Source organism: Etheostoma cragini, chromosome 17 (assembly GCF_013103735.1).
Source record: "Etheostoma cragini isolate CJK2018 chromosome 17, CSU_Ecrag_1.0, whole genome shotgun sequence".
Lineage (NCBI taxonomy): Eukaryota > Metazoa > Chordata > Actinopteri > Perciformes > Percidae > Etheostoma > Etheostoma cragini.
This window is the reverse complement of record NC_048423.1, coordinates 16968960-16983568: the sequence shown is the minus strand read 5'-3', so window position 1 is coordinate 16983568 and position 14609 is coordinate 16968960. Positions and strand designations below refer to the sequence as shown.

At 39.7% G+C, this 14609-nt stretch overlaps 1 protein-coding gene across 3 annotated transcripts in view; it reads right to left on the bottom strand.

Annotated features, from left to right (window-relative positions):
- The window catches only part of disc1 (DISC1 scaffold protein), a 49986-nt gene that overhangs the window by 2496 nt on the left and 32881 nt on the right, over window positions 1-14609 (bottom strand). For 2 of the 3 annotated variants that reach the window (XR_004660133.1, XM_034898220.1), the window contains exons 12-14: window positions 11925-12168; window positions 8794-8838; window positions 2143-2260 (exon numbers count right to left, since the gene is read on the bottom strand). Coding sequence is in view for 1 of the 3 variants with exons in the window: in XM_034898220.1 (XP_034754111.1) it covers window positions 2143-2260; window positions 8794-8838; window positions 11925-12168 (407 nt within the window). In the remaining 2 variants the exon portion in view is untranslated. Of the gene's footprint in view, window positions 1-2142; window positions 2261-8793; window positions 8839-9973; window positions 10010-11924; window positions 12169-14609 lie in introns of those variants that run through there. The other variant, XR_004660134.1, reaches the window with a different exon arrangement.

The following is a 14609-nucleotide window of genomic DNA, read 5'->3' as shown; positions in this document are numbered from 1 at the left end:
TGAAGACCTTTAAGCCCAACCACAGTGATTGACATCATTTTGTCCATCCCATCTTTTGATCTTTTTTGCAATACCAGTCTCCGTGGTCATCCATCCAAGGTGCAGACCTCTCCAGTCACCTCTCTGTCAGCTCCCCAAAATGCTGAGTTGTCTATTTTACAAGTAATAGTTGTGATTTATGTGGTTGACTTTGGAAGGTGAGAACATGTGGCCATGAGTTGCTCATCAGGATCGGGAAGTCTTGCCAGTCTCCATCCAACTTTGCTAACCTCCTGCCAACTCTGCTAACCTCCTGCCAACACTGCTAGCCTAGGCTAGGTAGCCAGCTGGCTCAAGTTTGTGAATGTAAACATTGGAGTAAACACTGAGGAAGAGAAGGAGAACAAGAGATTGAGCTAGCAAGACCAGATCTGCAGCCATCTCATGACTACGAGTTGCTAATGAGGATCGGGAAATCAACTCACCAGTCTCCTGCTGACTGTGCTAGCCTGGCCTGTCGAGGTTTTTTAAATGTAAACATCAGAGGAAACACAGCAAAAGGTGAAGATGGCTATCAACTACGGCCTATGGCTATGATCCCGACTACTTCGACAAGCAAGACCATCTCTGAGTCCATCTCCACATCCACATCCGAGATTCAATACCTGCCCTTAAGGGGAATGTCAGGAGATGTGGGATTCTTTCACTGAGACTTTGCTGGATCCTGGAGTGCCGGTTCATTCAACCGGGTGACTATTTTTCTCTGTGCCGATCTGACGGTCAGATTGTGCTTTATGATGAATCATGCACATGTTAAGGAGCTCATGGGATAGCACTTCAGTGGAATTGTACTTCGTACAAATTCATGTGACGAATAAAATTGACTAATTCATTGACTTGAGAGAAGGGAATCAATTAAGACCACTAGAAACTGGAGGTTTGATCTTCCTGTCACTATAGCAACAGTAGCATCATCCCAAGTTGAGTATTCTGTTCCATGTCTGGAACATCAATATTGAGCTGTATCTTTAGTGTCCTCTAGTGTCCCTGGCTCTTTTGCATGAGTGCCTTGACTTCAAAAGGCTGAAATGAATGGCATGTAAGGACACAGCAACAGCGAGGTGGAGAGAAGCTGGCCGGTCTGTCTATCTCCGACTGCCAGGCTGCACTGATATCATGCAAACAGTGGAGGAGTCAGGACTAACCCCTGACAGCACAGCGGGGGACTTGAATCTCTAATCAGATGTGAAAAAGTCCGGTCACACATGAAGAAAGTGAAGGACGTACTGCATAACACAGTTTTTAGAGATCCTAAAATGAAATAAATATCTTTTTTAGATTAGGAAAGTATTTCTGGCAGCCTGTGTTCAAAGAAGAGAAATGAAGCATGACACAAAATTAAAAAAAATAACCCAACAGGTTAGAAGACAAATTTTCTTCATCTCCCGTGTTGAATCATCGCCTTTTCTATCTGTCTTAATGAGCCCCAGTGTAGAGGGGAAAAGTGGAGCGAGAAAAACACACTAATCTATTTCCAATCAGCTTTCTAATTAGCACGGAAAATGATGCATTGTGACCTGTAATCAGCTTCAACAGTTTCATTTGAGTCATTATCATGGATATTGTAATTTCCTCCAAGCCGGATCCAACAAGTGGAAGTGAGCAGACGGAGGAGGGGAGGGAAAGGGAGGGTCAGCATAGAATGGACATTAAGATATGACGGGATCAGAGTCATTACAGTGACATTCCTCTATCTGCTGAGGCGCTGCCCCCGTTGGCTGACTTTAATCTCAGCCCATGGTGACTGGGAGACCACATCAAGCGCCCTCTAATAACCTCGCTTGGACTTTTACATTTTTATTTTCCAGTTGGTATGTCAGGCCTGTCAAGAAAAATTCTCTGATCGCAGTTTATCTTCAGTTCCCTCCCTGAATGGACACATAATGTCAGATGTGACAGGTTGATTTTTCCTCGAAAGGTAAAGTCACAGAACATCAGTCAGCCTAAAGGTAGTTTGGATGTGTCCTTTTTTGGAGTTGGCCTAGAGTAAACTAGGTCCTTAAGATGGATGTACAGAGACACAACACCCACACAGACCCTGTATGACCCATACAGTCAGTTTACATGATGTGTATGTATAATAGGAGAGCAGTGAAAGGATATGGGTGAGGGACTGATCCCGGTTCAGTATGGCCATCTGCAATTCATCTTCCAAGGTCATCAGTCTGTCACTGATCAGCTCGCAGCGCTCTGTCAGGTCTGCAGCCTCGCTGCACCCGTCCTGGCAAGGAAAAGGAATTAAATGATGGTTAAGGATTGGAAGGATAAATATTTAACAATACAGATTTGTGCTGCCTTACTCTCAGTTCACCTTTTTTTTTTCTTTTATATCCTCTTGTGTGGCAGTAGTACTATTCTACTCGAAGCATTTAACTTAAGCTGCAATGGTTCAAATATATGGGTCCGATGTTGAAAAGGAATTAACACAAAAATCCATCTAAAAATAAAAAGATTGACAATTTCTTATGACCCGGCTCTTAGGCCACAACAAAAAGGTGACACACCATGACAAATTTTACAAAACGCATTTTATTAGACAAAATTAGACAAAATTAAACAATTAAGGTGTTTTTAGTTAGTATAGTCACTGGTGTAAGTGTGCATGAGTGATGGATGTGTGCGTGTGAATGTTAAGTGCAGACAAAGCATAAAGATGAACTAAAGCAATATAACCAAACCAAACCAACAGATAAAAAGGGAGAGGTAGAACAGCAGCAACCGACAAATAACTGCCAAACAAAAAGCAACATACCAGGAAAAGCATACACACCGGGAGGATGGGGGTGAGAGGAGGTTGGTGTGCATAACATTTGGCGGTGTATGTGCACATCACCTGAGGATGCTGCGAGCCAGGCTGAGTGTCTATTGGAGGATGGTGGGGGTGTTATGGTGGTGGTGGTGGAGGAGCAGAGTGCAGTAGGGCAGAGCATTCAGAGAGCAGAGCTGGCCATAATTAGAACAGGCCTCTTTGCAGACATTGTGTCCTAGTTTCTTCAGTTACCAAGCATAGAGAAGGTGCGCGTGCACACACACACACACACACACACACACACAAGCGTGCGCAAGAGTACCCAGAAGAGGACGCACTTCAAGCAAATAGACGCATGCATGTGCCCAGTGTTCTCGTCAAACAACACATAGAAAGTCTAATCTGACTCATCGCTGCAGGTAGAAAATATCAACTCCCTGCAGGTCCAACGTGTCAAAACAATCACTGGAAAGTCGTGTCTCAGGGTTCTGTCCTGGAATAGCCTATTCTCTGGATGATGCAACAGCCCAAAAGACATTTTAAACAACAACTGGCCTGAGGCACGATGATATGTAGGCTACAAGTCCTCCCTGATGCAATTAGGGACTTTGACTAAGACTTAAAGGCAGAGTAGCCCACAGGATAAAGGATTTAAAGAAAACATGTTTTCGTGGACTTAAATGAACAAACAACCATTCACACAGGTCTGTCCTCAGGCATCACCTTATGTGATGCTGGCATCCCTGTCCCCCTATACCAACACAGTCAACTTATAGATTGACTGAGCTGTTTGTTTGTCAAGGTTAGTAGTTTCTTTAGCAGATAAGAGCCCTGTGTTTGTGCAGCTGATTGATTCTACACTTTGAAGCCTCCAGTCAGCATTCGTAAAGTCAATACAACCACAGGATAGAAGACAAAAGCTCACTTTGCAGAAAGACGCTGTTGAAAACATCCCTTTTATACACAAACCTTTTAAACAACTATTCAGAAGATGTTATTCTTGCACCTGGCGATCAAAACCATACAAATGACTTTCTCTGCTACATCTGCTTTTGACAAACAAGAGAACATGGGAAATAAGATTTCAACCACTTGTCAATTTGTAATTAATAATAATTGAATCTCAGGCATGCATGTATTGGCGTGTTGATTCCTGATGCACATTAGGGATGATGTTCTTAGTCCACAACTGAACAAAGCAGACTGCATGAGTATGAAGAGATTATTTAGAAATTCAATGTTCGGCGCATGTATGCACTGGTATGATTATTTAAGCGATAATTAGTGAGAGACAGCAGGTAATTGTCCACGTTCCCACGGGTGCTGTTAGGCCCGCCACTTGCCATGCTGGCAATACAAAGCAATAATATTGCACAGGTATTACATTCAAGGTCATATTTGCATGTACACACAATAAAGTAGCTGAATTCATTTTAAACTCAAAAGCTAATTAACTGGCGTATGATTAACTAGCGTCTTTGCTATCGCAGATGCTTTGTCAGTAGAAATACTTTACAAGAACGTCGACAAGGTAATTTACAAATACGTGCAGTGACAGTATGAGGTGTTACTGTCTGTAGCAGCGTCCCAGTTCTATACCACACACTGATTCAAAGCAGGTTTTGAGGATGTAGTGTTTTCAAACTGGAAAAAAGTCATGTGTGATTTAAAGAAAGTATGCAGATAAAAAAAAACTCTTGTTTTCTTAAGGTCTCCCTTAAGGTGTGACCACTACCTGCAATTGTTTTCTGTGTTGCAATTCCATAATACGTACTTATTGTATATAGTATCAACACTTATTAGTCTTGTTTTATTTTACTTCATTGAATTAATTAAGTTAAACTTATTATTGATAACCAGTGGGGAAATTACAATTATAGTATAATGTTTGAGTCAATGGAATACAAGAAATCAACCTGCCTAGCTGTTATGTACTAACAGGAAATGACACAATACTGGCGCCTTTAGACATCAATAAAGTGGGACTTTAGAATGTCACTGACACATTTCACAAAGAGACCGTCAACGGCACTCTCAAAAATCTGCAATTCTTTAGTCCGCATATTGACAGTTTCTGAGTATACAAAATGTTATCACTCAGTGTGAAGTGGAATTGGGATGCAGCTTCAATTTAAGAGTGTGCTGTTGGTGTACACTTCTGTCCCACAATGCACACTTATTCACAATGGTTCATATTTTTTGGAAAAATATCAAACATTTGCTTTGTATTGTTTATAGTAACATTCTAAAGTTGCAGTTTGAGTGACATGACATGTACTAATGCATCTCTTTTTATATCTACTGTACCTAATCACCTGTAATGTATACCCAATGCAAAAAGATTATCCTATACAGTGTATGAATATAGCTTAAAGTAAGCCAATAATTAGAATGCAGTAACATTTCAATTTAATAATGTCTGTACATTTGTTTAGTACTGTGGGTCAGTGTGAAGAGGAGGATGTAAAGACCTTGAGAGGATGAAAGAACAATTAGTAGAGATTATTACAAAATAGAGTAGTGGTGAAACACACTAGCACACACGCACGCACACCGATCAATCTACATTGTGGCAGCAGGGCAGCGGTTTGGCAGTGGCTAAGTGGACATCATTTACTTAAAGTCATTATGGAAAGGAGAAAGAGGTCGGACACTCTGCGAGGCAGAGAATCCAGCTCCCCCAAAGGGCTATATATCAAGACAAAGATACCAATACCATTCAGCAGCCATCATATCATTTGACTGAGTGATGCATCATACTTTATTGGGATTGAGGCATTTTATGTCAACTAGGTTTTCAATAATTCAATGTGATTTAAAGTTGCATAGTTCACATATACAAGCCACAGGGTTTGTAAGGGTGCTTGAAATCCTTGAAAATGTTTGAATTTAGATTTTGTGTTTTTAAGTTTTGAAAGGTACTTGGATTTTGGATACAATGCTTGAATTTGTAGTTGATCTTTGCAACATGTTCAATCAAAATATTGTGATAAATCACGTCAAAAACAGTCTCTGTAGCTTTCTGCGGAGCAAGCTGTCGCAAACCATGGTAAAGTTGGTTTTATATTGGAAGGTCAAACTCCATAATAGATTTTTCGAATGTGTCTAATAACCAACGGCCAATATAAAACCAACTTTACCACGGTCTGTCACAGCGAGTCTGCTGCGTTGTGGTGGCCCTGCATCTTGGCAAAGACTGGAACGACTGAGCTGTTTTGTAACATGTTTTAAACATCTGATACTTCTGCTATTACAAAACACATGTTTGGCTGTTTATAGCATTATGTCTTTTAATTTGACAAAACACTAAATAATAATTTTGACTATGTATTGGTGTGCAATTTACGGTGGTGGAAAAAGCTTTCAAAAGCTTAAAAATTGACCTTGAGAGTGCTTGAATAGTGCTAGAATTTGACCTTGGAAAAGGTGTACGAACCCTGAAGTCACTGTCCCATACACCTTGTGCATGAGGTGAAACTGCCCCTTCCAACCTTAGTTACAGTTGCTAAGCCTGGAATACTTTATATTCTCAAATGACCAATGGGTCATGGGGTCAATGGGTGGTTTTTGCAATCAAATTGAATGCGCTGTACTGTAGCTAATAAACTGATTAAGCTCCAAACACCATCTGGCTGAAAAATCTTGATGTATATGATGTAAATGGACTGTATCTATTATCTAGTCTTAACGACTACCCAAAGCACTTTTACATAGTACAGGAATCATTCACCATTCACACACATTCATACACTGTGTGGCCGAGGCTGCCATACAAGGTGCTCATCAGATAAACACTCATACATTTACACTCAGATGACGCAGCATCAGATGCAGCTTAGACACTTAGACATGGGACTGCAGGGGCCAGGGATCAAACTGCCAACCTTCGGATTGGCAGGCTACGGCTCTACCTACCTACAGTGGCTCTACCACTGAGCCACAGCCTCATGCACATTGTTTCAAAATGTGGGGAAAGTTTGACAACCTGCTGTGCAAGACATGACTCATGCTCTGGGAAATTGAAATAATTCTGTTTAAGTTTTGATAATAATAATAATGCAATAATGTATACTTTATTAATCCCACAAAGGGGACATTACAATTTACACTGTTGTTATTACACACAACACACAGGCCTGAATTAACCACACATGCTCAGTACCTATACATGTACTAAATGGAGAGATGTCAGAGTGAGGGGGCTGCCCATGGAAAGGCACCCTGAGCAGTTGGGGGTTCAGTGCCTTGCTTAAACTAAAGGGCTAATTCACAATATGGTTTGAAATCCTGTCTTGGAAACAACCTTAAACTTAAGCTGTGATTAAATATACAGTGAGGAAAATAGGTATTTTAACACCCTGCTGTTTTGCAATTTCTCCCACTTAGAAATCATGGAGGGGTCTGAAATTGTCATCATAGGTGCATGTCCACTGTGAGACATATAATCTAAAAAAAGAAATCCAGATATCACAAAGTATGATTTTTTAAAAACTATTTATTTGTATGATACAGCTGCAAATAAGTATTTTAACACCTGTCTATCAGCTACAATTCTGACCTTTAAAGACCCGTTAATCTGCCTTCAAAATGTCCACCTTCACTCCATTTATTATCCTATATTAGATGCACCTGTTTGAGGTCGTTGCATAAAGAAACCTGTCCCCCCCATACAATCAGTAAGAATCCAACTACTAACATGGCCAAGACCAAAGAGCTGTCCAAAGACACTAGAGAATAAATTGTACACCTCCACACGGCTGGAAAGGGCTACGGGGAAATTGCCAAGCAGCTCTGGGAAAAAAGGTCCACTGTTGGAGCAATCATTAGAAAATGGAAGAAGCTAAATATGACTGTCAATCTCCCTCGGTCTGGGGCTCCATGCAAGATCTCACCTCGTGGGGTCTCAATGATCCTAAGAAAGGTGAGAAATCAGCCCAGAACTACACGGGAGGAGCTGGTCAATGACCTGAAAAGAGCTGGGACCACCGTTTCTAAGGTTACTGTTGGTAATACACTAAGACGTCATGGTTTGAAATTATGCATGGCACGGAAGCATTCCCTGCTTAAACCAGCACATGTCAAGGCCCGTCCTTTGTTTGCCACTGACCATTTGGATGATCCAGAGGAGTCATGGGAGAAAGTAAAGTGGCCAGATGAGACCAAAATAGAACTTTTTGGTCATAATTCCACGTTAAATCGTGTTTAGAGGAAGAAGAATGATGAGTACCATGCATGCACATGGGACAGGGCGACACGCACACAGCCAGGAGAACCAAGGAGTGGCTCTGTAAGAAGCATATCAAGGTTCTGGCGTGGCCTAGACATTCTCCAGACCTAAACCCAATAGAGAATGTTTGGAGGGAGCTCAACCTCCGTGTTTCTCAGCGACAGTCCAGAAACCTGATTGATCGAGAGATGATTTGTGTGGAGGAGTGGGCCAAAATCCCTTCTGCAGTGTGTGCAAACCTGGTGAAAAACTACAGCCAATGTTTGACCACTGTAATTGCAAACAAAGGCTACTGTACCAAATATTAACATTGATTTTCTCAGGTGTTTAAATACTTATTTGCAGCTGTATCATACAAATAAATATTTTTTTTAAAATCATACATTGTGATTTCTGGATTTTTTTTTAGATTATGTCTCTCACAGTGGACATGCACCTACGATGACAATTTCAAACCCCTCCATGATTTCTAAGTGGGGGAACTTGCAAAATAGCAGGGTGTTCAAATACTTATTTTCCTCACTGTAAATGTGTAAATTTAAAGCAGAGATATGCTGACAGAGTCTTTGTGCACACTCAGACAGTCAGCAACCCCAAGCAACGCTTCTCCTGTAGATCAGTATTGATCCAACAGTCAGAAAGGTGGCTGAGGTCATGTTTAAGTTAAGGTCGACTAATGGATTCTTCTCTGTTTCAGTAAGCCCAGCGTCAATGCAACGGACACTTTAATTACACTGATAGCATTCCAGTATACAGTGACAGTGTTAGCATTACCAACCTCGGGGTGATTATCCTCCATGCAGAACAAAAACTCCTCCAATTTCTGCAACAAAGGGGGAACATTTGTTGAGGCCACACAGTCATAAACCGGCTCATGAATTATTTAAAATGCAATTATGTTGGCTGTGTACTGTTAGTGTGCAGCATCATCATAATTAGAAGAGGTTGTAATTATTCATCACCAAAACTGACAAGGAGAAAATAGATTAACTGGCTGTACTGCAGGTTTCCTTTGTTAGTATGTATACATTCTTCTCTTAAAAAAGGAGGCAATTACTGTACCTATTGGAGGCTAACATATTGTTTGTGGCTTTAGGGTAAGTACATAAGACAGCAAAGTAACAACAAATAATAATCCAGCCAAGTTTTAATTACTTTTTTTTAATGAAAAATTGTGTAACACATGCCCTCATCGCTTTGCTCTCTTGTGAACATAACTCTTCATACTGTATCTGAGATCAGATAGTTTAAACTCTACTTTTTTGAAACAATCAGAGGAACTGGATTGTTTTTGCTCATTCCAAATACATCCATCTCACAGCACACATCATCTGTCCCATGCGGTTTTCTAGCTACAGTTTGCAAAGATTTTCCGGCATCCAAAACGTATAGTCAGTTGATGAAAACCCTTACTTCTACTGAAAACTAGAGACTTGACTTAACATATGCTGGAAGCTACTAAATAGTTGAAATATAATAATTATAGTTTTTTTTTTGTAGTGTTTGCTTCTCGAAAGATAAAAAGCCAGAGCTGCAGGACAAAAACTTCCCACTTAATTTGCTGCTATCCATCTCTTCTTTTCTATAAAAGATAACAGGGTGCTTGTCAATGCATTGCCATTCATTAAAACGTTTCAAAGAGCATTTACAGTACAGCTGGGCCTTTTCTTTGCAATCTGTGATTGTAGAATGACATATTCTTTTTATTATATTTTATGCAAACGAATTCAAAAGCAAAATTGTGACTCATTTCCAAATAAAAGTAAAAATTGAGCAGCACTGATGTTCAAAAATATTTAAGGATTTACGCTAGAATTCTAAAACTTATAAAAAGGTATACTTGCAGTCAAATAATAAAAATGTCTGCCCCATTGAGCTGCAGTGTTTCTAGCTTAGAAGACACAGAAAAATAGTGCACAGGAGTCGAGACAAAAGATAGAAATGGTCGGCTCTCTCACCTTTTAGTTCTTGGAGAAATGTTAGGAGGGGCCGGGCTTTAGGAGGAGAAAGAAAAGCAGAGAGAAACAAAGGAAAAGCAGAAAATGGATCCATGCAGTTTGTAAAATGTGGACAGGCAGGGAAAAGAAGACATCAATGCAAAGTTTATATTCATGGTTGCACAGAGCAAGACTGAGAGAGAAGGTTAAGAGCTTGCAACAGTAGGTGAATTAATTAAATTAATTATGATAATGAAAATTCACAGCTTCCAGTTTAATACATAAAAGTGGACATTCTGCTAACGGCACTGGGAAAGATCATTGACAATATTTGCTTATGGCCACAGTCACGGAAAATCCAGACTGAAATGACTACACTTAATATTCAAAGTATTATCTAAAAAAACAAATGTGATATAAATCACAGTCTGTAAGCCAAACTAAAAAGATATAGGCTCACAAAAATATGTCTGGCAAGTGTGCTATTTTTTTTATCTGTTGGCTTTGTTCCTGTCTCAGACGAGTCTGTCGGACTACGTGGGCGGAGGAAAGTGTGAGGAGGGAATGAGTTGGACTCTGCCCTGAGGCAGTGGACTTCAACTCACTGTGGGATAGACCAATGCAGAGCACATGCACACCCACACACCCAAACACACACAGATAGACGCATGCATGCATGCATTCAACAACACAAATGTAATCATGCAGAAAGAGACTGTTAAATGTGCCCACTGTAGAATGAAACTCTTTCAAGGAAGCCAACATTTTCCCAAATGGTTGCCTTCATAACACCTACATATTCCTCGTTTGGAAATACCTTCGAGCCAAGGTTCTAATAGATTGCTGCTCATCAAGTTGTAGCCGACAGACTTTTATATTCTGCCAACATCTAACAGTAGAGTTCCACACAGCGAATCACCTCGTGAATTTTAGCCAGTGAAATGTTGCCTTGGGGGCGTGGTCACGAAAACATAAAACATTCACACAATGAAATGCAATGTCCGACCATGTTAGCGTTTACCCTGTCGGCTAGCTGAATAATTTTAGTGTTTAAACATCTACAGTGGTGTATTTGCCCTGTTTAAGTTTGTGTGACATATAAACAGCAAGCCGTGTTGTTACAGGCGTCAATGCGTCAAGTAGCCTAGCTAGCTGCCCGGCTAGGCCACAAGGAAATCCAATGTCCGAACATGCTAGCGATTAGCCTGTTGGCTAGCTGAAAGTTAGTGTTAAAACTAACATATACAGTGGTCTATTCAGTGGTGTATGTGCCCTGACTAAGTTTGTCTGTTGGATAAATCACAATCTTTGTTGATAAAAGTATCAATGTTCATGTAGAAACATTATAATCACATACAAATCTTCATGTTACACCGCTGATGACCTCCGCCATCTTGGTCAGACTTTTTTTTTCTAACTCTTGCCTCCAAACATAAACACGCAGACCTGATTGGTTCTCCAGTGGTCTTGATCTGAATATTGTTAAACTTGAATAAAGTTAAACTTTGTCAACTTTGTTTCGCTCCCCTCGGCGATTTGCTGTGATCTCGCCCAATCAGGGCAAATTTTGTCTCCATTCAATCTCATTGAGAACAAACCGAATTTTCGTTGTGTGGAAACCTACCGTTAATGTACGAACTTAAAACATCCCCTTCAGTCAAGTGGTAAGACTAACCAAGCACGAACAGTTTGTGTGAGTACACGTTTCACAACACAGTAAAAAAAAAAGAAAAGTCAAGAAAAAGAAAGTAATTCTGAAAATAGGCTGTTCTCATTTGACCTTTTTAGTGGCAATAATGTGATATGTAGAAAATATGTAAGACTGCAGCAATGGACAACCTCAAAAGGGCATCTTTTGTATTCAATTCAATACTCAATGGCTGCCCGCACACATTAATCTGTCGTGCACTCTGGTATGAAAGCAGAGGCTAAATGTGAATGATGCATTGTTGACAAGACGTTGTTGCGTTACCTTTGTGAACTCTGAGTTCTGTAAGTTGGCCTCGGGACACCAGCGCCCTCCTAATGCAGTCAGCATGGCGCAGTCTTCTTCTTCTTTGGTGCACGGCTGGGTTTGAGGATAAACTGCTGCAGTGGAGAGGTCTTCAATGTCTCCTCCACTGCAGCTGGGAGTCCGCAACTGGAGGCCTCGCAAGAACAGGTGACACGCTTCCAGGTCAGCTTCCCAGATCCGCTCCAACCCTGGGCAGCCACAGCTATAGAGAAGAACAGACCACTATGTTATACCATAGCATGCAATACAAGATAAAATGAGATACTAAAAAACTATCTTGTATACCAACATGCTATAACACATGATATATGATATGAAAAACATTAGGGAAAAACACGGCACAACACTATTCTGCAGGGTACAATGTAATGTATTGCAATATGGTATATATGTGGCAGTAATAGTACAGTTGAATATGACATGATATTCTTAACTTATACTAAAAAGAAGCCAGTAGATTATTCATATGTATTTTTGTGGTTATATTTTGTTACTCAAATATCATCTGCAATAAAATGGACAGTGAACACAAGAACGTAAACACAGTAGTAAATACTTATTTGACATAGGGCGGGGAAAATTAAATATCCCGATATTCTTGACCAAAATCTCAATGTCGATATTGCGACGATACTGTAGGGTTAAACTATTGGTGCTTTAACAAAATGTTATTTACACAATGATAGTTTTAATAAATATTGTCCAGAAATATTTAATAACTTAGTGGGTAAAGGTGCTATAAATCCAAAATCTAAGACCACATCTAGTCTCATATCACAAAAACAATGCAACATGGATATATGTCAATATATATATATATAGCTCTAATTTGACATGCCATGTATTAAAAGAATAGTTTGACATTTTGGGAAACACTTATTTGTTTTATTGGGGTGACCTAGATAAGAAAATCGATACCACTCTTACATCTGTCTGTTAATTATTGACCTGGAGCTTGGAGATGATTAGCTTAGCTTAGCATACAGACCAAAAGCGGGCTGAAAGGGTGCTTAACCCTGTGTGTAACCACTAACCTAAACAACTTTTATACTTTGTTGATTTGTGACCTCTAGAGGGGGTGATGAAGTATTTTTTAACTTGTGAGAGAGCCAGGCAGCTGATTTCCCCCAGCTTCCACTTTTTTCTAAGCTAAGCTAATTACCTGGCTGTAGCTTAGCGCTAAATGGACAGAAATGAGGGTGGTATTGACTTTCTCATCTAACTCTCAGCGAGAAAGTGAATAAGTATATTTCCTAAAATGCTGAATGAACTATTTAAAGAATTCTCATTTATAATGCTACAAGATGCTAAACGTATATTATGAAAGAATGTAGACATCATGATGAACACAACAGCACATACAAAATAATTTAAAAAAACTAAAAATGCATGTCATGACTGAACTACTGCGTAACAACTGAGCACAGTAGTTGTAAAAGCACATTAAGGACATCTTTAATAACATCTCTATAATAAAGCACAGACAAAAGAGTGAGAGTGAATTCAAAAATTGGAATTCCATTGACAAAATGTAATGACAGTGAATGTCCTCCTTGAAGGCTGCCCTTTTCTTAAAGAGCTGCAGCAGTGGCAGAAGAAAGAGCCAGGATGTGTTCTCTGCTGGGTTCACTGAGCAGGAGTTCAGGGGGGAGGACAAGAAGATTGCTTTTTGTTTATCTGCTCATTGAGTTACAATCAGTCATCCTTTTTTTTTACTCCCTCGCCCCTGAACCTTGTGACATCTCAGAGTGTAAAAACAGAAGGGAACAATTACAACAGCTACATCTGATTAGATGTATTATTCAGAAAATGAGCAACATGGTCATTCCTTTATATAGGTGAAGCTGATCACTGTGTGAAAGCAAACATTTACAGTAACACTAGGCACTTTGTGATATCTGGTGAAAGAAGGGCATCAGCGTGTTGATGTTGAATTGCAAGTAAGTCTTTTTAGCGTTCCAAAAAAGATTTCTATTTCCTTTTAATAAAATACTGCTCTGCTGGCTCACATTTGAGACCTCTGACCTTTAAAATATTCGTTTTTATTTTACTTCTTTCATTGACCTTTACAAATCATTCCGAAATAGTTGTCTTCCCAGGTGACATTTTAGGAACCAAATCCGCTGATCTTGTAAAAGATTCTACCTCTTAATATGGCTTAAGAGACACACACAAACATACTAAAGAGCAGAGGTGGGCAATTCATTTTCCCAAGGGGCCACATGAGAAACGGGGACTGTTATGGAGGGCCGGACCAATAGGCCACACTCAATTCTTCTCAATAATAATTGTATCTCTTTATAAAAAGCAGTAAATTGAAAACTCTTTGATATGCCACTGGTAATGGCACAAATGTTGTAATAAGGACGTGAAAAAAGTGAAGCAGACATATTACAAAATGCAATATGTCACTATTTAATCAACATCCACAACTGCAATTGTGACCCAAGTGTGCATGTTTTTTGCCATTTTTCAAAGAAAAGCATTCCATTAACTTTCCAAAGTGCTAACTATTTTGTTTCTAGTCTAACTACAGAATTAGTTTTTTTTTTGTATTACTTTTTTCATAGAACATTATAAAGTGAAGCAGACATAGTACAAAATCTCAACATTATGTCACTATTTTGTATTCCCTGTGCAGTT